Source organism: Rhinopithecus bieti, unplaced genomic scaffold, assembly GCF_001698545.2.
Source record: "Rhinopithecus bieti isolate Rb0 unplaced genomic scaffold, ASM169854v2 scaffold_29254, whole genome shotgun sequence".
In the NCBI taxonomy this organism is placed as follows: Eukaryota; Metazoa; Chordata; class Mammalia; order Primates; family Cercopithecidae; genus Rhinopithecus; species Rhinopithecus bieti.
Genome location: NW_016813033.1, coordinates 477733 through 505281, shown reverse-complemented (window position 1 = coordinate 505281; position 27549 = coordinate 477733). Strand labels below are relative to the sequence as shown.

The following is a 27549-nucleotide window of genomic DNA, read 5'->3' as shown; positions in this document are numbered from 1 at the left end:
GAAGTTTTGTGTTATAAAAACCAGACACATCTGGCAAAGTTTCCATCTTTGGCTTCCCATTATAAGAGAACTGCTTTTGTTTGTACCACTATGAGTCCATGAAATTAGCTCACCACAGTCAGAATGAGCTGCAGATCATTTAAAAGATGCTTCTTGAGGACACACAAATTGTTTTAAAATTGTTTAAAAATTTGGCCCATGAATATGCAATCACAGGAAAACTGCTGTATTTAGAGATGAGTTAGTGGTTAAATGGGCAAATCAGACTGTATACTTAATATTTTACTCATTTTAGGGCATATATTATTAGTAAGATACTCACTTGTGGGTATCTGAAATTGAGAAAAAGAACTTTCTATTTTGGTACCCAGTTTTAATAAGTATTATAAAATAAAATTCTCATGCTTAATCATGTTTTTCCCCTCAGGAAAACCTAAGTAATTTTCCCTTCAGTTTAACTTAAAAAAAAAAAAAAAAAGCCTTTATACATCTCTTTTTAAAGTCAGGCAGTCCTTAAATCTTTTTTTTTTTTTTTTTTTTTTTGAGACGGAGTCTTGCTCTGTCACCCAAGCTGGAGTTGCACTTGGCCAGATCTCAGCTCACTGCAAGCTCCGCCTCCGGGTTCACGCCATTCTCCTGCCTCAGCCTCCCGAGTAGCTGGGACTACAGGCGCCCGACACCTCGCCTGGCTTAGTTTTTTGTATTTTTTAGTAGAGACGGGGGTTTCACCGTGTTAGCCAGGATGGTTCGATCTCCTACCTTGTGATCCCGCCCGCCTCGGGCCTCCCAAGTGCTGGGATTATAGGCTTGAGCCACCGCGGCCCGGCCCTAAATCATTTTTTTAAAGCCTTTTTGAATTCCATTAGGAGGATTTTTTGCATATGCAACTTAAACACATCTTAAGTTTTTATGGGCAGAAATGTATTGATGGCCTATGCTTCAAGTTTAGATTCTTGGTTCTGACTGCAGGCTAGGACCTGTGCGACTTGCCTTGGCCAATGAGAGGTGGGTGGAAATGACATCAGTCACGCGCATAGAAGCGTTAAGAGGCCGCTTGTGCGTGTCTTCTTTCCCACTGCAGGCAGTGTCCGAACTGAGGCTGTTCTGCACGCCTGGGTCCTGCACTGAGAATGGCGAGCAGAGCTAGCGCTGACCCGCAGGGACCGTGTAGTTTGAGCAAAAGCTAACCCTTCATTGTGCGAGCCACTGAGAGTGTGGGTTTGCTTTTATTTCGGACCAACTCAGCCACAGTTAGCTGATGCACACATGTGTGGAGTAATTTGCTCTATTGTTAAAAGCTCCAAACCTTTATAGAGAATACTATAATGCCCAGAAACCCAAGTGTTATTATGAGTTAGCTCCTTTTATATGCATTTTGTCTTCAAAAGAAAAATCGTTATCTTAAAAGTTTTACTTTCTGAATATATTAGGGAAAGTACATACCAAATTATCACTCAAGTCTGATTAACCAAACAGTATGTAATTTTACTAAGGATAGGACTGAGATTTTAAGGTTGATTTTAAGGTTGTTTTGAAATTGAAAAAACTTATTAAAGCTGTACTTTTGTTCAAGGGTAGCCCAAACTTCTCTGCCTGCTCTAAATTCAAGGGACCCTGCACGATTGTCTTCATTAGAGATTTGTAAAAGAAGTAAAGATAAAAAAAAAAGACAAGAGTAAAAAAATACACAGTACTCTGAGGTCTGAAATTGTGTTCTTTTCTTTGGCAAAGCAGGTATTTTAGGATGCTAAATACCTTTTGGTGTATCTGCACTTTTTTTTAGGATATGATAAACTTTTACTGGTATTAATAATACAGAGGTTCTTAAAATTAGTAAAATTGGGGGATTTTGAAAAGTTATTTTATAGATTTAGATTTTTGTACATGTAAATTATTATTGTACCAACAATATCATTTGTCTTAAGATAGAAATAGTATTTTAATGACAACATTACTGTCATAGAAATTTGCAACAAAATGGACATACACAAAACGTTGTGCCTAAAAGCTTTTAGATTTGACATTAACATGAGAACTGAAAAAAGTTTTAATGCATCTTAAAGCCTCTAAATGCATTTGATACGACTAAAAATTTTAAAGCTATACATTCTCTAGTGTACTTAAAAATGACTAGTTAATAAAAGGATCAGCTGCACAGAGACGAAGGGAAAAACAGGTCATATTTCTACGTATTCATGCTAACATATGTGTGCAGTTTCACGATTGTAATCATGTCCTTGCAAAACCAGCAGAGATTTATCCAGACTGTAAGAACTTTCAATTACATTTTGGAGGAAGCTTTTTTTTATAAAGCCATTCTGAATGATATTTTCATGCTACCTACGTTTATCTTCACTTCTAACATTACAATCAGTGGTATACTTTTACCAAATTTTTGTGTACAACCAAAGTTTTGTGTACTACTTGTACATCTCTGAGCGTGTAAAACGGACATAATAGTATCTACTGCAAGGATTACTGTCAGTATTAAACAAAATAACTCACAACAATGCTCGGCACAGTGTCAACTTGTTGATAACAGATGCTATCAATAGATGCAATTAATTTTTTAAAGCTAATTATTTCAAAACCATATTTGTGCAATTATTCATGCTTAACTTATTTTATGGACAAAATGTGAGTTTTACAGCCATTACCTTTATTACTGAAATCGTCAATTAACACAATTTCTGCTAAATATTTCCTTGGAGTCCTTTTAATTACACTGTGGACTGTTCTCATGAGGGTTGACCATCCTTCATTATGGAAGACAATGACAACGCTTGAAGTGAGCAAGTTTTCATCATAATGCCAATACTTGCATCTGTAAAGAGAAAATTTCATCGTATTTATCTACAGGTAATCTACAATGCTTGGCTCCAAGCTGACTATATTTTCTGGTTGGACTACATATTATCGACTTAACTATGGTAAGTGAATGAAATATAGCCTTCAATATTTAACGGAAACACAAGATAAAAGAGAGAAGCTGTTATGAGATAAAGTTACTCCTAGATAAAGCTACTGCATAACCAGCACTTATTCTGTAATAAAAAGAACTATTTTGTGAATTTATGCTGAGGATGCTTAAGAGAGTATTTACAGCTATCAGGTGGTTGGCTTTTTTTTTTTCCATGACCTGGATCTTAGTTTATTTTCCTTTTGAAATGAGCTTTTGGCACAAGAGATTTATTTCACTTGCTATAAATAAACCATTATATTACTACATTTGAAAGCTAAACACATTATATTACTGTGTTTGACTAAAATATTCAGAAAAAAATTAAACAGGTTGACCTGAGGCATATAGCAAGCATTCAGAAATTTACTGTGGAATGAACAAAGTGCTAATATTATTTAGAGCTTTTAGATTAGCTAAAGAGCTTAGTTGTTCTACACAACTATTTGAAACAACTGTAGCAGGAGTACAGTTTCCAGAAGACTCTTCCTAAATAAAAGAAACCCCAAACAGGGTCTGGTCAAAAGACTCATTTTGATTCTGAAAGAGTACTTTGCAGTGTAACCCAAAGTTGGGAGGGACCAAACACTCTTTCAGAATAAGTTCAAAAACACAGTAGTAGGGAAAACAGATCTTGTAGGAAGATGTAACGTTTCTGGAGAGAAACTAAAGCAGGCAGAGCAAGGTATGCCTAATTTTAGATGGGTAGGGATAACAAACCCCCAAACAACCTATAACCCAGATAGGGACTCAGGCAACGTTTTTCTTCCCCTGACTCTAACTACTGGGCTTAAAACAGCAGAACGGGGTGAGAAAGACAGCAATTTTGATTTACAACAGACACCAGAACTGGTGAAAATACATAAAATATGAAAGGAAATTTGGGACTTGCTTCTAAGGCAGAAGACAGCAACTTGGGGAAAAGGGCAAGATAGAAACTTTGAATGGGAGACAAGACAGAGTTAGAAACATAAAGGGGCTGAAGGAGGGAGGAAAAGGGTGGGGTGAAGGTGCAGAAGGTGGTGAGGGACCTCTTTGCTGTCCTAGGGACCTCAATTTGGGGAACATCTTCAGGCCTTGCGTTCTTACAGAGGACAGGGGACAACACAACTAGAATAGAGCATAATTTTGTGCTGTGTGTTGTATATTTTTCCATCTCCTTTCACCAATGTATAGTTTAGAAATAATAATTCAAAAAACGTAAACCAGGTTGTGTGCCAGAGTAACTCCATTGGTATGTATTTTTCTTATATTATTTGTCTTAAGAATTACAAAGTAATGCATAGTTTGTTGTTCAAAATTCAAACAACATACAAGTTTATGACATAAAGGTGAAAGTTCCCTCCCTGCCTCTCTTCAGCAGGTTTTGTTGTTCCCTCCAGATTTTCCACCTCTCCCTAAAAGAGCTTCTACTTCCCTTTTCTGAGGAAGAGAGACGTCCCCTAGTAGATGTCAAATCTCATCTCCTAGATGAAATCATTGTTAATAGTTGGCTTAATATATTTCTTAAGATTTTTGTCTACTCATGTAGACATATCTGGTATGTATACAGAACACACGTTCAGATAAGTACGTATAGACTTTTCTCCCATGTGAGCATGTATAAGACTTACATAATTCTTTTAATAAGAATGAAAACATTATAATAATGTTTCAATACATTATTGAATATTCCATAGTACGGCTGTTCCATAGTATGGCTGTTCCAGTCTACTGAATTATTTCCTTATTGATGGGCATTTCTGCTGATTTCATAATAATGTTTCAATAATCATCCTTTTGTATATACCTCTATGCCCTTGCATAGAAATCTTTCCTACAAAATTTTCAAGACTGTAAGCTCATTAAGGACAGGAGCCTCAGCTATTTTGCTCACTACCATATTTCCAGCATATAACAAATAACAACTGCTCCATAATTCTTTCCTGAATTGCTTTGGGGATAATATTTTTGAAATGCCTCTTATATTTTGTTCTCAGTAATGTCTACTCTCCACCCCACAATCTTTCTACTTTGAGACATCCTCTAGAACTGAGGGAGAAGGAAAGGTATAATCAGTTAGGGCAAACTCAGACTGCAGAAACGGTCTGCCTGAAAAGTCACAGCAACAGGTACAATTAAAGCAAACGGGGAAAAAACTCAGGCTACACCTGCACACAGATAAGCAGACATGGTCCAGTACAGAAGCCCTTTTTAATCAGTGGGCTCTCAGGAAAAGATTCCTCCCCTTTTTCAGGCATACATGGTGGGCTCCATAGAAACTGGCACAAGGAGGATGGGGGCTTACCTAAAACAAACCCACAGTTAAACAAACAAGAGAAGCAGCGCTTTGTGCTTGCCTAGAGGCATACCCACAGCTGCATAAGATAAGGGGAGTTGCACAGACAGCTTTACTGATAAGAGAAGTTGCTCAAACTGCTACAGAGATGAGAAGAGTTTCTTATAAAAGCTTTTGGATTTAGCTGTAACTCGGCAAACTACTCGGACTCCCCTCTCTGCTGTGGAGCATTTCTTCTTTCGCTTATTAAACTTTTGCTCCACCCCCACCCTTGTGTCCATGGTCAATTTTCTTGGACGCAGGACAAAGAACCCAGGTACTAGTTTAGAGAACAAGAAACTGCTACATTAAGGTGCACTGGCAAAACTACAACATATTTAGGTGCAGGAAGAAGGGATCATCAGAAGGGTAAGAGCAGACCTCTAACCTTTTACTTCCATTTCTGAGGCTTCTTGTCTATTCCAAACCAGTTTCCTTTCACGAAGGGCCCAGACATCTCATGGGATTGGAAGGAGGTCCTACAGCAAATGAAGGTTTTTGGCTGGGGCTACCCCTCAGTATTATCTCCAGTCCCTGACAGCTATCAGGGCATGGGCACAAGGATTTCCAGTCTTTTCCTACTGCATTTTTCCTTCTTTCTTTTCATGGCTATCATGCCTCTTATCCCTTCTTTGTATGCAATGTTACAGATGTTTTTGCAGCCAAGGGATATAATCTTGCTGGGTAGAGTCAGTTGGTGAGTTACATTCCTGATTACTAAGACACCAACTGACAAACATAACAACTCTTGGAGTTACATTCCTGATTACCAAGACAAACAGTTGTTGTCTTTGTGATTTCCTGGAGACAGGGAATTCAAGATCAGTCTAAATTTTCACCTAATAAGGGCTTTTTGTCCTCAATGATAGACACTGATGGCACTATATAAGGGGATATTTCACCCCAAGTAAAAATCCTCTTCCCTCCCCATTCGGATTGTTTCCTTCTCCTTTTGGGTTTTCTTCCCTCCATGTAAAAGCTCAGCACTGTCCAATGAATTTAAACAGTTCCTTTATAAGACAAGTTAATTTTCTTCTGCTGGGAGGCATACTATGGGGACAGCCTATTAACCCCCAAACCTCTCTTTCTAACTTCTGCCTGGAGAGAGTGAGTCAGTTTTTACATAACATCTCGGATCCTACAGTGACACCTAGTGGGATGGGATTTTTTTCTCCATGGGGAGTCTGGTTGGCTATTTGTCAAAAACTTCTAGTTCCCGGATTCCGCTGTTTGTCGAAAACTTCTAATTCCCGGATTCCCCTCCCTCCTATGTGCCTCTATTAGGGACCAGGCTCCATGCCCCACCTGTAAATATCAAAGCTCCATCTTTAACAGTCAAGAGGACAGCCATTCAATTCCTATGTTCTTTTTTGAGGCACCTGTTCTACATCCAACTACAATGGCATTTAAACAAAAAGGGGATTTTATGTTTGGAAGTCAATTGGTCCCATTCTCTGGGATTTCAGTGTTTCACTAGGGCCATAGCAAGGGAAGCCAGAGATAATATTAAAAGACTTCCTCCATTCCATTAAAGTGTCTTGCCCAAATACAATGTCTCCTGGACCCTTAGGGTACACTGGGAATCTTACTGGCTAAGTAGGTCTAGGAAACCAGCAAGGGTGAAGGGCCAGGGCCACAAGCAGATGAGCATGACTAGTTATGCCAACTAGCTTCTCCAGGACCATAAGTGAAGGTCATACTTGCAATCATGCGGCGGTACCTATGACAGTCACTGGGACCCAGAGGACGGGAGGAAGCGGGTGAAGAGGAATGCCCCTCCAGCCTTTCCCTCCATCTTGGGTCACTCTGAAGAGAAGGAGACTGAGGGATGCATCTTCTCTTGTCTCTTCTACATGGGTAACACCCCATCTTCAAGCCTGCACTACCCTTGAGTGCAGCCTGGATCTCCTGTAGCCCTCAGACCCTAAAGTTCACTCTGGGCAAGCCCCAACTTCACTCCTGTATAGAGGCCTTCCAAGATTTAACCCAAGTATTTAAAGACTCCTGGATGTTCCAGGGATGGAGAAGCCAGAGGGGAAAATAGCAGTGCCCATGGAGGACTCTAAATGAGACCATGATGATAGCATCAGAAAATGGGGAAGGAAAATCTTTCAAATGTGTATATTGGAGAACTTGCAGGGCATTAGAGCTAAACCTATTAACTCCTCCAAGCTTTCCACAATAGATCAAAAGCTAAATAAAATCCTTAAACCTTTTATTGAATAAAGAACAAGTTTATTACTCAGACAGCCCTTAATATGGGAAGGAAGTCGCTGAAACAGGCCGTGTCCAAAGATCTTTCTAATTTTTCTCACCCTTGAGTTGAAACTCTGCAGTACATAAATAACACTCTCTTCTGTCCCCCAACCAAGGAAGTCTCAGGAAGGCACTGAGGCTCTCCTCAATTTCTTAGCTGAAAGGGGATATAGGGTCTCAAAATCTAAAGCTCGGCTCTGTCAGACTTCAGTAAAGTACCTAGGTCTAGTCTTATCAGAAGGGACCAGAGCATCAGGCGAGGAAAGGATACCCACTTCCTTTAACAGTTGAGGGGATTCTTAGGCATTAGTGGATTTTGTAGACTGTGTGCACCTGCATACTGTGAAATAGCTTGCCCTTTATACCACCACATAAAGAAACTCAAGCAGTTAAAACTCTCTCACTAACCTGGGAACCTAAGGTTCAAAAAGCCTTTAACCGGCTAACACAAGCCTTACTTAAAGCATCAACCCCCAGTCTTCCCAAAGGAAAAGCATTCCGTCTCTATGTATCAGAAAAGAAGGAAATGGCCCTGGGAATTCTGGCTGAAGCTTGAGGTCCAGCTCAACAGCCAGTGGGTTACCTAAGTGAGGAACTTAACTTGGTGGCTAAAGGCTGGTCAGCCTGCCTCTAAGCAGTTAAAATGGCGGCTTTGTTGGTGCCAGAGGCCACTGGGTTAACCATGGGAAACAACTGTTTACACCCCATACAATATAGCAGGAGTGCTGTCCTTTAAGGAAAGTCCCTGGCTAAGAGACAATCACCTCCTCAAATATCAAGCTTTGGCACTGGAGGGATCTGTGGTCCAGAGGAAAACCTGCCCTTGCTTGAGCTGAGTCACTTTCTCCCAAAGGGAACTGGAGAACCTGAACATGATTGGGAAAAGATAGTGGTGCAAACCAGTAAAAGGAATGATGAGGATCACTGTTTATATTTTCTGTAAAGTTTTAATTAATGAAAAAAGGATTTTCTTAAAGAATGCTCAGCTTACTTCAAAGTGGATATCTGAGCTATGGGTATATGTAAAAGGCCTTTATGTTTTTCTCTTCATAGATATTGTTTTCTGGAAAAGCTTGCTTTTATTTTTTTTTTTCCCCAGTCGACTGAATTACTTTTTTCCACTGTGTCTTGTCATTCTTGGTGCATGCATGAAAGACCCTAGAATGACTTCTGGTGGCCTGGGATTCCTTGGGAAAACAGATAAGTTGCCACAAATCCCATTTTGGAGAAATCCCTGTTCTCCTCATGGAACCCCTGGAATTAGAGGTGGATAAGTCCCTTTCAAAATCTGTCTTTGTCTTCTGGCTATGCTTGTTTATTAGGCCCTGAAAACTGTATTCCTAGCCCTGTTCTTAAAAGGGCTCCACCCTGAGCTGCTAGATCTTCTTGTGACTGTCTATGCAGTCATATATGTGATATATATGTGAAGTCTATAAAAAGAGCTCTAATTAATTGGCCTAAGAAAAATTAGCACTTAAATAAAATATTTTGCAGTAAAAGTAAAAGCTGTGGTATATTTCAGTTCACGTGACTTTAATATTTAAAATAAAAACAGACTTAGGAATTACTGGTAAAATACAAATGTCTTCAAGGTGTAAAAATGTGGTCTAATTTAATTTATTATGCAGGTCAGATGCTAGGTTTGATAAATGTTTTAAGGTTGCAAACTGCTTCTCTGGCCTTTTAAAAACTGTCCACTTGCCTGCTTCACAATTAGTATGGCCTGGGAACAAATGGAAGTGACCATACTTCTAACTATGCTAAAAGGAATCAGACTTTATCTGCACCTAGCACATAATTAAAACAACTTACCAGGCTTTACATTAAAGTTAAAAATTGCTAAGAGTTACCATTATTACAAGTAATTGAGACTACTGAACATGGATTTGCATACAAGGTTTGTAAAAACAGCAAAATGTGTTTTAGTTAAAAGATTATAAGAAGGCATGGAAATGTCCATTTTGCCTAGGATTGTCTTAAATTAAATAAAATAAAGCAGAAGGTTTAAGCGAATTGTGAAAAGACTGTAAACATTAATCCTGCAAAGGAAACTGTGTATGTGAACATATGACTAAATTCAAAAGGGTATTATTGTTATTTTTTCTGTAAATGAAACTTTGAAATAAAAGCACAACAAGGTTGTCTTATGATGCTGACCTACTCTGTTTTTTTTTTGAGACGGAGTCTCACTCTGTTGCCCAGGCTGGAGTGCAGTGGCGTGATCTTGGCTCACTGCAAGCTCCGCCTCCTGGGTTCATGCCATTCTCCTGCCTCAGCCTCCAGAGTGGCTGGGACTACAGGTGCCCACCACCACACCCAGCTAATTTTTTTTCTATTTTTAGTAGAGATGTGGTTTCACCACGTTAGCCAGGATGGTCTTGATCTCCTGACCTCGTGATCTGCCCATCTCACCCTCCCAAAGTGCTGGGATTACAGTCTTGAGCCACCGTGCTGGGTGATGTTGACCTACTCTTTAGTAAAACTTGTAAAGGGTTATAAAATAACTATAAAAAAATATGTAAAAATCTCACCTCATGATCAAACTGGTTAAGATTGAATAGGATTGTCTATAAAGTTTCATTAAAAATTGGGGTTAACATTAATAGTAGACTAATGCAAGGGTGAAATTTGGCTCTCTATTCATGTAGTAGTAAGGGCTAATGAAAAATTTTGGTTTTTTCAAAGTTTTGAGTCATTGTTTTGGCAAAACAAATGACTTATGGTAAAATTTTGTTTCATAATAGCCAGTGTTTTAAACCTCTTACATGTTTCACAGGCTTCCCAAAATTAAACTTCAGTCTCAAGGTTGTCTTTCCTGACCCCTTGCTTTTGGGTGCTACAGAGGGCCCCTGGAGCATGCAGAAGAGAGGTAAACAGGATCATTTAACATGTTTAGGTACACGGGGTTGTCAAAATGATGTCTAACACTCTTCAGGTTATGTTTTAGGGAATAATATTAACATATTTCCAAAATTGTATGGGATATCTAAGGCTCTAATGTCTGAATACGAGCTATCAATCACAATTAAGGTTGTTATGTTGGGTTATTGTATGCCATGGAAATAACCAACTTTGTCAATCATGTTCTTGACTGTAACCACCCTAGACATTCTGTCATTTACAGACAATTGTTGTCTTATTTTAATCTTCTTCAAAAAATGGTTTATAATCACTGTGGAACTTTAATAGGTACTCTCGAATGTAGGTTTCTGATAATAGAAAAAATGTACACGACTCATGAAAAGCTGAAATGTTTACAAATATTAAGCAGAACAAGAGTTAATGGAATGGACTAAACTAATAGAAAAGTAAAAGAACCTTTTGATTTTGCTTTGAACACTGCTAATTCTTGTTTTGTTTTTCAGAGTCAAGAAAACTTTCTTTCAAGTTAGCTACAACTTTTAACAACTAAGTAAGGTATACTCCTGTGAACAAAATTTGGAACATGCTTGTTTCTCTCTGCCTGGTTTCTCTAGAATTCAGAAACTGGTTATATAGTATTCTTGACTTATAACAATATAGTCGTTTGCATCAGTGCAGTAAGAATCCACTTTATTTTGCAACAGTACACAATTGGAAAAACTGGTTGTTTTACTAAGGCTTTGACTGGAAGAGTGCGTTTCCCTTTAAAGAGTCAAGTTTGACTTGCAGAGCCAATAAAAGCCCCCTGGGAAACTGGTCTCATACCTTGTCTACACAGCCCCTGTACAGGGTTCCTAACCTGTCATGAGTAAAGGATGTCACTTTTTTTTTTTTTGAGACAGAGTTTCGCTCTATTGCCCAGGCCGAGTGGTGCAGTGGCATGACCCTGGCTCACAACCTCCACCTCTAGGCTCAAGGGATTCTTCTGCCTCAGCCTCCCAAGTAGCTGGGATTATGGGTGCCTGCCACCACGCCCAGCTAAATTCTTGTATTTTCCATAGAGACGGGGTTTTGCCATGTTGGTCTGACTGGTCTTGAACTCCTGACCTCAGGTGATCTGCCTGTCTTGGGCTCCTAAAGTGCTGGGATCAGAGGCATGAGCCACCATGCCTGGATCAGCTTTAGAAAGTCCTATCTAAGATTCCTGGTGCAACAAAGTTCCATCAATGCCAATCTAAAAGGCCTATGTAAAAATAAGGATTCTTGCTGCACTTATGTCAATAATCAGACCAAGTTTAAAACTAAAGTCTATTTTGCAAACAACTCAGTCCTATCATGATTTGTTTTTAACAAAAAGGAAGACTGGAGAGAGGGAAATTATGTTTCAAACTTATCATACAGTTGTCATTAATTTCTAGTCTCATTAGTTATTTTTAAGTTCTTGCCTACATTTTAGACTAACCCTGTTTATTCCTGTAAACCAACCAGCGACCTCTGGCTGCAGCTCAGAGACAGAAAGGGATGGGTAATGTCAAAATCTGGAACAATATTCTAGTTCTGGGCAATTATCCTACAAAGTCTGCCAGGTAATAAGAGTAAATAAAGTGCCCCCATAACCTGGAGGTTTCCTTTTTGGGAAGGTGAAACCAAGCAAGCTAACCAAAGCCAAGCCCCATATACCCAAATCTTAACAGACGTAACTATAGCCACCAGTTATCAGGGCATGTCAGCAGCCTCACGATTTTTAAGCCATCCTTACCTCCTTCCTTGTCTCATTTTAATACATGTTCTCTAATAACCAAAATTGTTTTTTTTCATCGAGAGGCTATCAAGCTCCAAATGGTAATGCAAATGGAACCACACATAAATGCACCTTTTTTCTGAGGACCCTTAAACCAGCTACGGGAGGAATCCTAGCTGCTGTTCCTCGCACAATGCCCCTCTCCAGCAAGAAAGAGCCAGAAAGATCAATGCCCAACCTCCCTAACAGCAGTTAGAGTTTCCACTTCTGAAGTGGGGAATGAAGGTGAGGGAAAAGAAAAATCAGTTGGGGCAAACTTCAGAGTGTAGAAGTGGTCTGCCTGAAAAGTCACAGCAATGGGCAAAAACAAAACAACCTGGGACAAAAATTCAGGCTGCACCTGCACACAGAGAAGCTGACAGCGTCCAGCACACCGTCCTTTGTTCTTTGTATAATTAGCAAGCTCCCAGGAAAAAGTTTCCTCTCCTTTTCAGGCATATACATGGTGGGCTCCATGGAAACTCGCACAGGGAGGATGGGGGCTTACCTAAAACAAACCCAGTTATACAAAAAAGAGAAGTGGCGCTTTGTGCTTGCCTAGCACAGCTGCGTAAGATAAGGGGAGTTGCACAGACAGCTTTACTGATAGGAGAAGTTACTCAAACTGCTACAGAGATGAGAAGAGCTTCTTATAAAAGCTTTTGGAGTCAGCTGTAACTCGGCAATCCACTCTAACTCCCCTCTCCGCTGCGAAGTGTTTTCTTTGGCTTATTAAACTTTCACTCCACCCCCACGCTTGTGTCCATGCTCCTTAATTTTTTCGGATGCAAGATAAAGAACCCTGGGTACTTGTTCAGACAACGAGAAGCCTCTACTTTAAGGTGCAATGGCAAAACTGCAACAGGACAAGTTAAGTCTACATGGCTCCATATTCTGTGGAGGAGGACATGTTCCTCTTCCACAGAAAAGGGAAGTAGACACTCTTCTACTAGGGAGAGGTGGAAAACCTGGAGGGAACAAGGGGATAGAAAGTAACAAAAGCAGATGAAGGAATGGGTTTGTGCGCAGCCTCCATATCCCAGCTTTGGAGGAGATTATCCAATAGAAGGTGGTTGCCATGTAAAAGAGAAACCATGCTGAAGTGTACTTAGGCAGGACAACTAGAGACAATTTCCCTTTCCACATCTGCTATGCAGTCTCCCTTGGCTGTAGGGTGGAGCCAGGGAGCCCAGAAGTTTCCACATGCTTCCAGTGGGGAACATGGATGGTAGCGAAGAGTTGAGAGCCAGTGGCCTGCCAGGGGTCACAGTAATAAGGAATAGGATGACATGTGACAACTCTGTGGGAGGGAAGGCTTAAGACAGGACAGGGTCTTGTAGACAAGCAGGCTTCAGAGGATCCACAGTACCAGTGAGAGCCAAAGTAGAGATGAGTCCCCAAAGTGGGGCTGGCGTGGAAAGGACTGTTGGTCCCAAAGGCAGCAAGAGAACTGAACAGAAGTTACTGCAGCAGGGGTTCCTTCAGCAGCAGATGAAAGGGTGCCAGGATACTTGGGAAGACAGGAACACCTTACCCAGAACCAGGAAGAGGCAGCAGAGACAGAGGTAAGCAGGCCAGAACCACCTACAACATGTTCCTCAAGGGTGCACAATCCTTGTGTCACCTGGGTGCTACAGAGAAACGAAGAGAGGAAAAGAGACCCTCTGGAGCACAGAAACAGCCCAGAGAGGGAGTCTGAATTTTGGGCCAACTGGACTGGACACTTATCCCAAATGAAAGCTTCAGCCCAACACAAATTGAGCTACCTTTAATTACAAGCTTCATTTGCCACCATCAGGCTGAAGGCAGCATCTTGAAGTTTAGCTCTTTTCTGTTTTGTCATTGTGAGATGAAGCCACTGGGTAGAGCACACAGAAGTAGTATTTATAATACACAAAGCCTTGATATTAAGATTTAGTAAGAAAGAAATGCCATTGTATTGAGGTAAAACCCCCTATTCTGCATCATTCCTCTCAGTTTACTGGTGTAGAATTTGTAATAGTTCTAATAAGAAGGAAGGTCAACATTTAAATGGATGGGCCTTGATATATATTTTTGACTAATTTCTCCTCTTGGGTAGCTCATTTCCCAAGAAAGCTTTAAAATCCTCTAACATCAAGGACAGTACTGGTTCACCTACATTGTAGAACTGCTCTGATCACATATACTCACATTCAGATTACAGGCTTGCAATGATTAGAGTTATTCTTAGAGTAATTTTACAAAATATTTTCAGGGTAGCTATGTGGGTCAGGTGCTTGGCATCATAGAAAATATGAGAATAACAAATTTCCATAGTGATTTTCCAGTAACTTTAAAAAATGGATTTTAAAAATAAAAATGAAATGTCTATGAATAACTCACTTGCATTTTCTCTGTATCAGCCATGTTTTCAACATCTGCAGTTTAATATAAAGCCTAGTTATATTTAGATTTCATCAATAGATAATATCTAATTCAGCAAACTATGAAAGACGTAACATTTTGAGGCTGCGAGTCCCTGCACTCAATATACGCTATCATTAATCTACAATAATGTGTGTGTGTGTGTGTGTGTGTGCATGCTTTTGTGTATTTGGTGTGTAGAAGTTACTCATCTCTTGCTCCTTTTAAAGGTTGTTTCTTACTTTTAGACCATTCACTAGGAGTCTCAAGAAAGAGTCGTTTTTGATTCTCTTCCCTTAATTCTGAAGTAAGTATAACCAGAAAGATTCTTTAGGCATAGGAAACAAATCCTCAATTTGAAAATACTGCTTTTAACTATACTTTTTTTTTTTTTTCCTTTTATTGAGACGGAGTCTCGCTCTGTCACCCCCCTGGAGTGCAGTGGCACGATCCTGCCTCACTGCAACCTCTGCCACCTGGGTTCAAGTGATTCTTGTGCCTCAAGTAGCTTGTGCCTGAGTAGCTGGGACTACAGGCACATGCCACCACGCCTGGCTAACTTTATTGTATTTTTAGTAGAGACGAGGTTTCACCATGTTGGCCAGGCTGGTCTCAAACTCCTGACCTCAGGTGATCTATCCGCCTCAGCCTCCCAAAGTGCTGGGATTACAGGTGTGAGCCACCACACCCAGCCTCCATTTTTATTTTAAAATAAATTGAGGACCTCTCCTGCTTTCATCTAAAACCTCTTTTGCTCATTTTCATCATAAAAGGAAGTGGAAAAATGCTTACAATTTATAATAAACAGTGCTGACACTTGAATATGTTACTAATGTAGAATACAAAGTTTAATTTAGCATTCAGAAATCAATATACATTTTCAGTGGAAGGAGAGTTTATCACTTGATATAGTTTGGATGTTTGCCCCCCAGAATCTCATATTAAAATGTAGTCCGCAGTGTTGGAGGTGGGACCTGTTAGGCGGTGATCGGATCGTGGGGACGGCCTTCTCATGTTCAGCACCATCCACTTGGTGCTCTCACCACCCTGCTCCACATTTTTTTGTTTGTTTTAAGGTTAAACTAGTTAAACAGATTTGTTTATGGGCAAATAATCCATGTCTAACATGCTACACTTGATACACTTGATATTTTTGTAAACTTTAGTTTATTATGTATTAATGAACTAAGAGTTAAACTGAGAGCTTTTCACTAAGTTTTAATCTATCAATCAATCTTTCTATCTTCTCTTTAAATTAGAGATTACTGGAGATCTTCCTCTATGGTCATTGTTGAAGTTACAGGAATGTAAGCTAGAGACAGAGATTGTACTACTCGGTAGGTCCTAAAACTTCTTATAAATATGCAAAATTGATTAAACTTAAGAGAATTACATATGTTCACCAAACAAGAAACTGAATATATAAAATATTGTTTGAAATCAGAAAAAATAAAACAAATTTTCATGCAACCTAGTCATCACTGGAAACTCTGCCTGCAAACTTTGGTTACAATGAGAAGGTTGCTTGGCAAACACACAATCTGTTTTAATGGCTGATGCCTTACAGTTCTGAAGCTCCCTGCTTCCTCCTCCACAGTAGGGTGTGCTAAACAGACTAAATTTATAATGACTGACTCCAACTCCCTCTCTGATAGATAGCTAGTGGTACAATAATCACATCTTTTCTTAGGTTCCCTTATTCTAACCCCCATGTAGACTATTCCTTTCTTGATAATACTATATATTCTTTATTTTAACCAGACACAATAAAACTGTTATAGCTTTTCATTTAATCATTTTCTCAAATGATGCCTCAACTCCTTGAAGACCTTCTCTTCTTTTCCTTGGCTAATAGAGAATCTAAGATAACCTAGTTACCTTTTTCCAATGTTATCATCAATCAATCCCCACGAAGGTCAAAATTAAGCCTATAATTCTACCTCATCATTCTACCTTATCATCTGCAAGATTAAAATGTCAGCAAAACTAATCATCAGAAGTTGTGCTCTTAGCTAAAACAGCATTTTCATGTATTATGTCAACACTCAATACATACTTGTTGATTTGATTCCAAAAATTTTCCTGGGACTACTCCTTTGTCACAGGAGTACTATATCACAGAATGCTACCCATTTTCCTCATTAATGAAGTAATTATTAATGAAGAAGGGAATAAAAAATGTTTACTTTCTGCTCTATTTAAAGTTGAAGGTCAAAATCAATGCACATAGAATTAACGGATGGGTCTACCTTTCAGGATGAAACTAGGTAATTAAGAAAGTATGGCTGTTAACTACAATCCTTGCTTTGGAGTGTACTTTATGGTGCCATAGTTGGAAGGTAGGACCCATTCTTGAAGGTAGCGCCAGTTGGTGGCTTTAGCTCATCATGCCCATATCCCTATCAGGTCCACTCCCCCAGTCAGCTCAATCTAAATAAAACAGTGTTTGCCATGTGTGCAGGGTTTTAAGACAAGCATCCCTAGTTCCAAGCAGGTTACTGCATCTGAACTTTTCCTGGGACAGATTTCATTTTCTGAGGCAAAGAGTTGAGATGCATAGATTTATTTCATGTCTAAATAATCAATGGGTTTGGAGGAAAGTGGACCATTGTTAGCAGAACAGAGCTAGTACCAGAAACTTTCCACCTTACCATGGCTGAATCCTGGGGCTGGAAAGCTACAAAAAGAGGTCATAAAAACCACTGCTGCATGTAGCTCATGAAACAAAGAGCTGCACCATGATCTGCCAGACCACTTGTGGCATTCTCTGACCCACAGCTCACTGAAAAGCTTATATTTGTATTTATTTCCATTTTCTCTACTCTGCTCTGAGGTAGCCAGTTTTCTGGCACTCCCACAGTCTGTGGGATGCAGCTGTCCAGGCGTTATTATGACAACACCTTTCTTATTTCAGTTCCCCACCCAGAGCTCAGCTGCCAATGATCTTTAAACACAGTAACAGTATGGTTAGAATTCACAAAGGAAGCCAGAGGCTTCCTAAAGGTCACATCGTCATTGGACCATTCAGCTTGCAGTCTCTACTATAACCTTAAATAATGTGTACAAACTCTGGGACAGAAACGTTCGAATACAGTTTTAGAGAACACCTCAGTCTCAGCCATCCCCTGATGTTCCTCCTCACTTAGTGCCCTAATGAGCACAAACAAATGAGAAAGTTATGTTCCCCATGTTGAGATACTATGAGAGAAGATGTAGGTGAGAACTTCACAGTTGACAGGTGTTAAGAGTGGCTGCACGGGGATGACTGTATTTCCTTTTGGTGAGGACATTAGAGGCATCAGGGGCTATGACCATGGAGTCACTGAGCACTGGCTGCAAGAGCAGCAGAGGAGAGACCACAGCAGTGAGCCACAGAGAAGGAACAAGAGCATCCATGAAGAATCCAACAGGATCCATTCCCAAGCATATGTTGAGCATCCCCAGTTGACTCCCAGAACTAGTTGTGAATTTGAGGGAGCTAAAATTCTAGCAGAGTAGATAGTGTTTGAGCCAAATAAATGGTGATTTTGCTATTAGTTATTGTGATCTCCTTTTATCCCAGACTGAGGCAATGCAGTTCTAATAGCTCTTACAGTTTTCAAAGCATTTTAATACATGTTATCTCATGTGAGTTTCACAGTAACCTTGTGAAATAGGAAGGGCAGGCATTATTACTATTATTATTATTCATTTCATACACAAAGAAACTGAGGCTCTGTTAGGTTATATGATTTGCTCAAAGCCACACAGTTAGTGACAGCAGCAGGATTTAAAAATGAATCCTTTGACTCTAACTTGAAGGCTGTTTTCCTTAAACCTACAGGTTTACTAAGAATTACACACAAATATATGCTTAAACAACACACAGGAAAATAAATTCCTTATTTTCACCCAATACCCGGGGAATACATGGCCACCAACAAAATGACTGCACACAGCTCAGAGAATGTCAGTTTAATTTTAAAGGTTGAGGATATTAAATACGTTATGGAAAATTAAGAATACTGAACTATGTCTTTTGGGTAGCTATTTTCAAATTTTCTTTTTTTGAAAAGGAAAACATACTCAGACAGATGTATCCAGTTAATGATTTGAAATCTCAAACCACAATTTAGAGAAAAAAAAATCTGGCAGAGATTCCTAGGACTGGACATATGTTCTCGTACATTTCTTCAAAACTCCCTGGGAAAGGAAAAAAAGAACATTTCATAGTGTGAGCCATATGTTTATAGCTATATTGGACTCTCATTTCAAATATGAGCTTACATGCCATATTCTGTGTTATAGAAGTTCCAGCTTATCAAACACCAATATATTTGAGCTGAAACAACAGGAGTAAGGATCAACATTGGGTGCCATGCATGGATGTATAGATAACAGTCTGAGCAAATAATGGTCTGCATCTTTGACTTAGTTCTTAATTTATGCTACACCTTATTCCACAAGGACTTTGAGCAGCTTACAAAGACACACAGAATAAAACACTATTACAAAAGTTAAAAATAGAAGGAGGGAAAAAGATGGATGAAGAAAGAATGAGAGGAAAAAGAAGGAGGAATCAAGAATGAGGTTTCAGAAGTACATACCAGAGGGTCAAGGGCTCCTATGTGCACGATTCTGGGGTGCCACTGACAATGAGCACACTGTTAATGCACCACCCCAAGTGAGTAGCATGGTGGGCTGGGTATACCAAATACTTCTTATGGGTAAATCACAACTTTGGCTTGCATTTTCTAGCAAGAAAACCTAGTCAGGTCTGTGTTTAACAAGCCAGTTGTTCAGAAGAAGTATGATATTCATGTTGTGAAGATCAGATGGGACTTTTTGTTGTTGTTGTTGCTGTTTAAACAACAACGGCCTCCTTATGATAAATGCAGTCATGAGTTTCACTGGGCTGTTTTTCACGAAGACTTCAATGGAGACCAATGGCATTGTACCAAGGTGCAAGTCAGTAAAAACAGTTGTGCAGAGAACAAGTTGGGAATTTAAGTTCAACACAGATTTGAAAATCACACTTTACAAACATTCCTTAAAATGTTTATTGAGTCATCTCTCCCAATCCATGTTTCATCACTCAGTGAGTGATTATATGCCTTCTCAATGTACTCTAATTACAATGAGGAAATGACATCAACCATATGGAGGACTTACATTTCCAAAAGCAAATTTCAACACTGTTAATGACTGAAGAGGTACAGTCTTACAGTAGCAGCATGATAACTTTAGGCTGGAGTTAGTAAATAATTTCTCAAAAGAGAACTGTTAGATATTACAGGATTGGTTGCAAGAAAAGTTGTAATACTTACTTACAGAAGTCAGAAACATTGATAGTAATGTCCCTATAGCAAAATGAGGAGATATACTAGATCATTTTTTGAAGACCCTCTCCACTGTAAAACAAATATGGAAAAGAATATGTAACATACAACAGTTAACATTTGTTAACTCACAGGACAAACATTTTCTGGGGTTAATAAGAATATATGTTGGCTACACTTAGTAATTTATTTTGTTAAAGATATTAGGAAACCAAGTAGTTCATTTAGCATATAATTGATACATATGAGATGTTTTAAAATGTTGTAGAGGAGAAAATTTAGTAATACTATTTCAAAAAATCATTGCAGTAGTCTATCTCATTTCTGGAATCAATTGAGTTATCTTTACTTCTCTTTTTACCTCTCTGCTTCATTGTAATTTTCCAGAAAATCAAATCTTTCTGAGGCAAGTGAGTCACGAAGAGTGAGTTGAAGTTAGTTATCAAATGGTTTATGGCTCAACGATGGGATGGAATTATAGGAACTGTGATGGTATGTTAATTCTCACTCTAAAAGAGGCAGATGCCAGAAAATCTCAAAGCAAAATTTTAGAAAACATTTTAGTTCACTTAAAATCTGGCAGGGAACCCAATGACTTGACTCATGTGAACACTGCATGTAAGCTATGGTCAACTGTCATCTTGAAATAGTATCAGTTTGTTGCATTCTCTCCTGAGAGTCCCTCAATTTCTAATGGTCTACAGATAGTCCTTACACAGGGGGAGACCATTACCAAAGGAGAAAAACAAAAAAAAAAAAAGAAAAATGGAAAAGGGCAAAACAAATACATCCTGTATGAAGTGGAAGCAGTGAGGGACAGGGATGGTGGAGAGCAGAGGAGAGACTCCAGAGTTGACAAAACACTACCAAGTAAAAGGAACCGGTTATTAATCCTTTGATTGAGTGATTCCACTAGGAATTTGTCCTCTTGAAATAATCAATGATGGGCACAAATATTGAGCCATAAGTGGGTTCCTCACAGCATTGTTTACAATAGCGAAAACCTGAAAATAATCCAAATGTCCCAATATGGATGAAATAAATTGTGGTCATCCATGCAGTGGATCATATAGCTAGCAAAACGGTGTTGTGCAAAAAATATTTAAAGATACATAAAAATGTGTAAAAAAATTTTAACAAAATTTTAGAAATAATATATAACATCTAACCTCATCTTTTATTTTTTTTTTTAATTTTTATTTATTTATTTATTTTTGAGATGGAGTCTCACTCTGTTGCCCAGGGTGGAGTGCAGTGGTGCAATCTTGGCTCATTGCAAGCTCCGCCTCCCAGGTTCAAATGATTCTCCTGCCTCAGCCTCCTGAGTAGCTGGGACTACAGGTGCCTGCCACCACATCCAGCTAATTTTTGTATTTTTAGCAAAGACAGGGTTTCACCTTGTTAGCCAGGATGGTCTCGATCTACTGACCTCGTGATCTGCCCACCTTGGCCTCCCACAGTGCTGGGATTACGGGCGTGAGACACCGTGCCTGGCCCATCTTTTAAAAATATACTACTTGGGGCCAGGCACAGTGGCTCACACCTGTAGTCCTAGCATTTTGAGAGGCTGAGGTGGGTAGATCACCTGGGGTCAGGAGTTCGAGACCAGCCTGGCCAACATAGTGAAAACCCATCTCTACTAAAAATACAAAAATTAGCTGTACCTGATGGTGCACACCTGAAATCCCAGCTACTCGCGAGTCTGAGGCAGGAGAATCACTTGAACCCAGGAAGCAGAGAAGGTTTCAGTGAGCTGAGATCACTCCACTACACTCCAGTCTGGGCAACAGAGCAAGACTCTGTCTAAATAAATAAATAAATAGTTTAACGTAAATCTATGTATTACTTGGGTGGTAGGATTACAGGTGATTGCTTTTACTTTCTTCTTTTAAATATTCTACTAAACATAAATACTTCTTTCCTTTTTTCAAAATATTTAGAATTGCTACTTAAGACAACTACAAGTGAACAGGACACTACTCTGGCAGCTTCATAATCAACAAACCCCTGGGCAAAAGATCTAACCTGATACCTTCATTCTCATAAAAAATAGCACATTAAAGCTTTCCCTACAACAACAATGTCACCTTACTAACAGAATTAGACCAAACTTTGGTATTCACTTTGCACATGACTTTGCTGAAAATGCATCTATTCTAAAAAGCAAGGGCATATTTTAAAAATCAATACTACTTACACCCATTCTCATTTTGATTCAATAGGTTAATTGAAAGATTTGCAAATTATACTTAGGGGAACTTTGTGCTTCATTGCTGCCAGTTTTTTCCCTTCTGATATTAGCTGGTTATTCCATCTAATATATAGTCCTTCTAGATAGCTGTCATACTGACAGAGCAGGAGCCTGCACAGAATGCAGCTGCCAAGAAGACTGCTGTTTCTCAGAGGGCTGCAGCAGCTAAAAGCAAAGATAAATGTGCTTAAGCGGGAAAGGAAAACACAAACAAAGATGTAAGAGCTCTGCTGGAAGAAATCTTTTACAAGGGCCAGTTGCCAACTTTTGGTGGTTTATAAATCCAAAGAGGAAAGCCAGAGCTTCTGAATTCCATATAATGTTCCAAATATTACTGAGTAAATATGTTTAATTATCATCACTTTAAAAAATTTCATGTGGAGGAAAATTGTATCTTTTGATGAAAAAAAAAAATCCATGAAAACCTCAGAAATCCTAAAATACTCTGAAGCAATTGAGATAGGCGTCCGAGATTAGCTTCACAGCACTGACCTCTATGGTGATCTTGAATACTAAAGCCTTCATAAAATAAAGGAGGCTGTTTCGGCAGCTTCCTCATTACCTAAGGTATTGGAATGCAGAACATCAATTTTCCCCTAAAATATTACCCAAAACACTTGTCACAAAAACAGGCATTCTTTTTTCAATCTTCAAAACTCAATTTCACAGGAGCAATCTGACTGAATCCCTCAGGTACCTACCTAATGTCTCATTTTCTGAAGCTGATGTCAATCTGCCGTATCTTTATTCCGGAGAGCACATGCAATTAGAAGGGTTATTGCCACAGTTTAAAAGGAAAAATGTTTCCCCTGTACCTCCAAATTATCTCACTTTAATTTCAAAGATTTCCCCATGAAATCATCCATATCTTCACATATTGCCAATAACAGTTGCTCTATACTTCTGCAGAGCGGTTAAAAGTAGTGGCTATGGATCCAAGAACACTTGATTATCTTTTTATATTTTTCAGGTTCTAGAAATATGCATACATTTATATCATCTAGTTCTTTCTTCACGGGACTTTTGTAAATGACTTCTCCCACAATCAGCTGACGAGGTGGGGTGTCTCTAGTTTTACAGGATATGAAACATCCTAGCATCATGACTGCAACTTTTGATCCTCAAAAACCATTCATTTCTTTTCCTGCATGATTACAATTGGACTTTTTTGTATGTTTCTTTGAGACCAAGATTGAAGTAAGAAACAGGTGCAATGGCTACTTGGAAAGAATTTAAATTGCTTCTGTTGAGGAGGAGGAGGGAAGATTAAATCTAAAATTAGTAAGTATTCCTGATAAAAGTCAAAGCTGGTTACCAGGACATTAAACAGATTCAATACAGCATCCAACCATTTAGGAGAGGTGATGCATTTGGGGCCTGAGGATATGATACTATCACATTTACATGGTCATAAGTACCTTTGAAATTCAGATTAGGTCTGCTTATCAGGAGAGACTATTTCAGCACTAAATCTAATAAATATTCCAATCAGTGCAGAAGACCTCCTGTGTTCCATAGCTCATGTCACTAACTGCAGCAGCTTCTGTTGGGTACACTTTGGCATGATTCCAGCTATAAAAGGAGGTGGAAGATAAAGTGGGGAGGGGTGGGAAGGAGCAAAGAAAGATGAATTATGGGGGGAACATATAATAATAACTAGGTCAATTTATTTCTGTTCCTTAAATGGAAAAACAGCATTTGATGCTTTTTGGTCTTGACATTTCTACAAGCCATTATCAGATTTCTTTTTTGAAATAAATTAACAGGCAAAAAAATACTTTGTTTTGTTCTGTGCCTCTGTTGTCTGAGTGCCCCTATCATAAGCCATTCTTACCTGACAAACATCAGAGGAGCCATGCCCCTCTGATAAACATCTTCACTGTTACTGAGGTTTGGGTTTTTATAGTGGGATACTGGGCATTTTGCCCATTAACTATATAGTAAATATTTCTGTGATTAACCTGAGCCCCATACTAAATACACAAAAATTCAGTGGATCCTTATTATTTGTGGATTCTATGTCCACAAATGTGGACTGCAATTGGAGATGCCTGATGGGCATGCACACAAGGATGCTCTGTTTCTTGTTTCTGCTCATAGAGAAAACCAGTGTCCTATTTGCAGTTTGTTTGGTGCTACAGATGTTCTCATTTTTGTACTTTCAGTTGGTAATTTCGCTGTTTAAAACAGCCCCCCGAAAATAATGTCAGTGTGCTACCCGGTATTCCTAGGCACAAAGATGCTGTGCTGTGTCCTGTGCAGAAAATCCACGTGAGATAAGCTTTGTTTGGGTGCGAGTTAACAGTGCTATTGGCCCTGAGTTCAATGTAAACCCATCAACATTATAGGTAAAATAAAGTGTCTTTAAATAGATACATGCCTAAAACAAGGTTAGGCTGGTGCAAAAGTAATTGCGGTTTTTGTCATTAAAAAATCGCAAAAGCCGTGATCACTTTTGCACCAACCTAACATTTTTCTTCACTTCTCTTGACGCAAATTATAGATTCAATCACCCAGCACTTGCAAGCAAGCATTTCTTTATCTTAGGTTGATGTTAAGAACTTCTTTATATTTACTCACTTCCTTTAGGACGCCTCCTCTTTTGTAGTAGGACGGCAGGATGAAATACAATGATGAGGGTACCGTATTCTAAAGATAAGGCTGAATACCACACACCTGGCATGATGAGAGGACTATATAGAAAAACAGAGCTTCTGAGGCTTCTCTATGCCACACAAGGGATGAAGGTGGCCTCCAACAACTGTGACCTCCAACCAGTGAGGCTCATGAGTGATATGCCTTTTATGTCCTTTAGCACACTTGTTCCCCACAATAACTTTACAAGCCAAGTATTATTATCCACAATTGCTAGAAGAGGAAACCAAAGCTCCCTAAATGCTCAATATCATGCTCATAACTCTTTCAACTCTGTATGGGATTCCCAAAGTGAACCTCGTGTATTTATGAACTTGGCACTCTTGGGTACCATGCAGCACCCCTCATTTTCCGTGAGCTCTGCTTGCTGAGGTGAAGACTCTGCTGCAAAGGGGCCCCTGCTCCTGTGAAGCTGGTCCCCCTGCTGTGCCTATTCTAAGGAATGGCCATTGCCGATAACGTTTGCTGTTCTGTGCCCAGGCATGGTTTCCTGTCGCTGCAGAAGCCACTGGCTGGTAATCTGCCTACAAGTGTCCACAGACCCTCAAGTATAGAAATTTGCCATCCTTGAGTTTGACAGGCATTTTAATGGAACGCTCTTTTAGTGTATCTCCCTAGCATTCAGGTATGCGTTTCAGGGGCCAGGCTGGAGGGTGATCTAAGTGACAGGCATGGTACAATGGTAAATTTTGCCCACACCATCAACAATGATCCTCTACTCTTAGGCCATACCAAGGTGGCTTTTAAAACATTAATATATGATAATAGTACCTATTTATGGGGTACATGTGATATATGGATACATGCATATAATGGGTAATGATCAAAGCAAGGTAATTAAGATATGCACCACCTCAAACATTTATCATTTCTTTGTGCTGGGAACATCCCAAATATTCTTTTCTAGCCCTTTTGAAATACACAATATATTGTTGTTAACGATAATCACCCTGCTGTCCTTTCGACCATTAGAACTTATTCCTTCCAGCTAACTGTATGTTTATAGCCGTTAGCCAACCCCTTTATCCCACATCCCAGCTCTCCACACACACACACACGCACCGCACAAACACACATACCCTTCCCAGCCTCAGGTAGCCATCATTATACTCTCTACCTCCATGAAATCAAACTTTTTAGCTCCCACATGAGTGAGAACATGCAATACTTGTCTTTTGGTGCCTGGCTGATTTTTAACATAATGTCCTCCAGGCTCATCCATGTCGCTGAAAATGGCAGGATTTCATTATTTTTGTCTGTTTTATTAATAGTATGACTTCTTACATTGGATGTAAGCAGAGGCCCTTCTACATACAGTTGGAATTTTTTACGTCCACATTTAAAGAGAATTACCTTGGGATTGATAACATACTTCTTTTGCTCCTAAGTAAAAATTTTCATTACTATAAAATGTTTCACAAATGTATCAAAAATACAACAATTAAAACGACTGCTCTGATCAACACGCTTTCCTGCTCTTTTGTCTCATACAGTAAAAGGTTGGTCCTAGAAGACCTGGATTCATTCCTGTCAGTCACTTAATTTCATCCTGGATGATCACATACTGTTTACACTTGGGATTCCTTATCCACAAAGTAAGGGACCTCTCATAGTACCAAGGGACCCTTCTGCCCCCCTTCATTCTAAAATTATTTTCTTTTCTTTTTCTTCTTATTTTTTGAGACAGAGTCTTGCTCTGTCGCCCAGGCTGGAGTGCGGTGGTGTGATCTCAACTCACTGCAACCTCCGTCTCTTGGGTTGAAACAGTTCTTATGCCTCAGCCTCCTAAGTAGCTGGGATTATGGCCACACTCCACTAGGCCCAGCTAAGTTTTTTGTATTTCTAGCAGAGATGGGGTTTTGCCACGTTGGCCAGGCTGGTCTTGAACTCCTGGCCTCAAGTGATCCATCTGCCTCAGCCTCCCAAAGTGCTGGTATTACAGGCATGAGCCACTGAGATTGGCCAGTTCTAAAATTCTATGACACATTTAATATATTATGAGCAAGGTTCTGGAAGCGTCCAAGCCATTCCCTTTAAAAGCTACCACGTGACTCTCAAAGTGCAATCTTATGCCCTGGGCTCCCATCCATTCTGATAAGCAGTTTATCTGGGCCATTTGATGAGTGAGATGAAAGCAAAGCTCTAGACTCAGAAAAAGGAGATGAAAAGGTAAAAACTCTGAAAAGCAATGTGGAAGAAATTCAAGACAATCCCATATTGCTTCAGAGAAGGAAGAAGGGAGCGAGACAGAGTGGGGAGACTGGGGACGGAGTGGGGCTGGGGGGCGGAGAGAGAGAGAGAAAGAGAGAGAGAGAGAGATGCTTATGCCACCATCACTGCTAGTATAAACAGCTATACGCCACCATCACTGCTAGTATAAACAGCTAGCAGGTACCTGCTGCCTACCATGTGCTAGGTGGTGAGCCAACCATGTCACAAACCTGAGGTCATGTAGAGAAGGCTAGTGAGGCTAAAGGATAAGGAAATATAGGGGATGATAAGCTTTTAGAACAAAAAATAAGTTTTCTGTGTTCTAAAAATCATGCATGTGTCTACAGAGGTATGGGGAAAGACTATGACAACAATTCACCAAACAGTAGCTGGCTCTAGAAAGGTCACTTCTGGTATGTCAGGCAAAACCAGTTTCCTCTGCCCCTGGAGCTGGCACAAAGGCTAATAGAAGGAGACATTCTCATAACAGGATTATATCCTGGAAATGCTAGCAGGGTTGAACTTGGCAATATAAAATGGCTGACTGTCCTCTAG

The 27549-nt window shown here is 39.5% G+C and overlaps 1 protein-coding gene across 3 annotated transcripts in view; it reads right to left on the bottom strand.

The window, feature by feature from the left end:
- GALNT7 (polypeptide N-acetylgalactosaminyltransferase 7) overlaps positions 1 to 27549 on the bottom strand; it is a 153542-nt gene that overhangs the window by 29609 nt on the left and 96384 nt on the right. For all 3 annotated transcript variants that reach the window (XM_017847607.1, XM_017847606.1, XM_017847609.1), the window contains exon 3: positions 2658 to 2824. In XM_017847607.1, coding sequence (XP_017703096.1) covers positions 2658 to 2824 — 167 coding nt within the window. The remainder of the gene's footprint in view (positions 1 to 2657; positions 2825 to 27549) is intronic.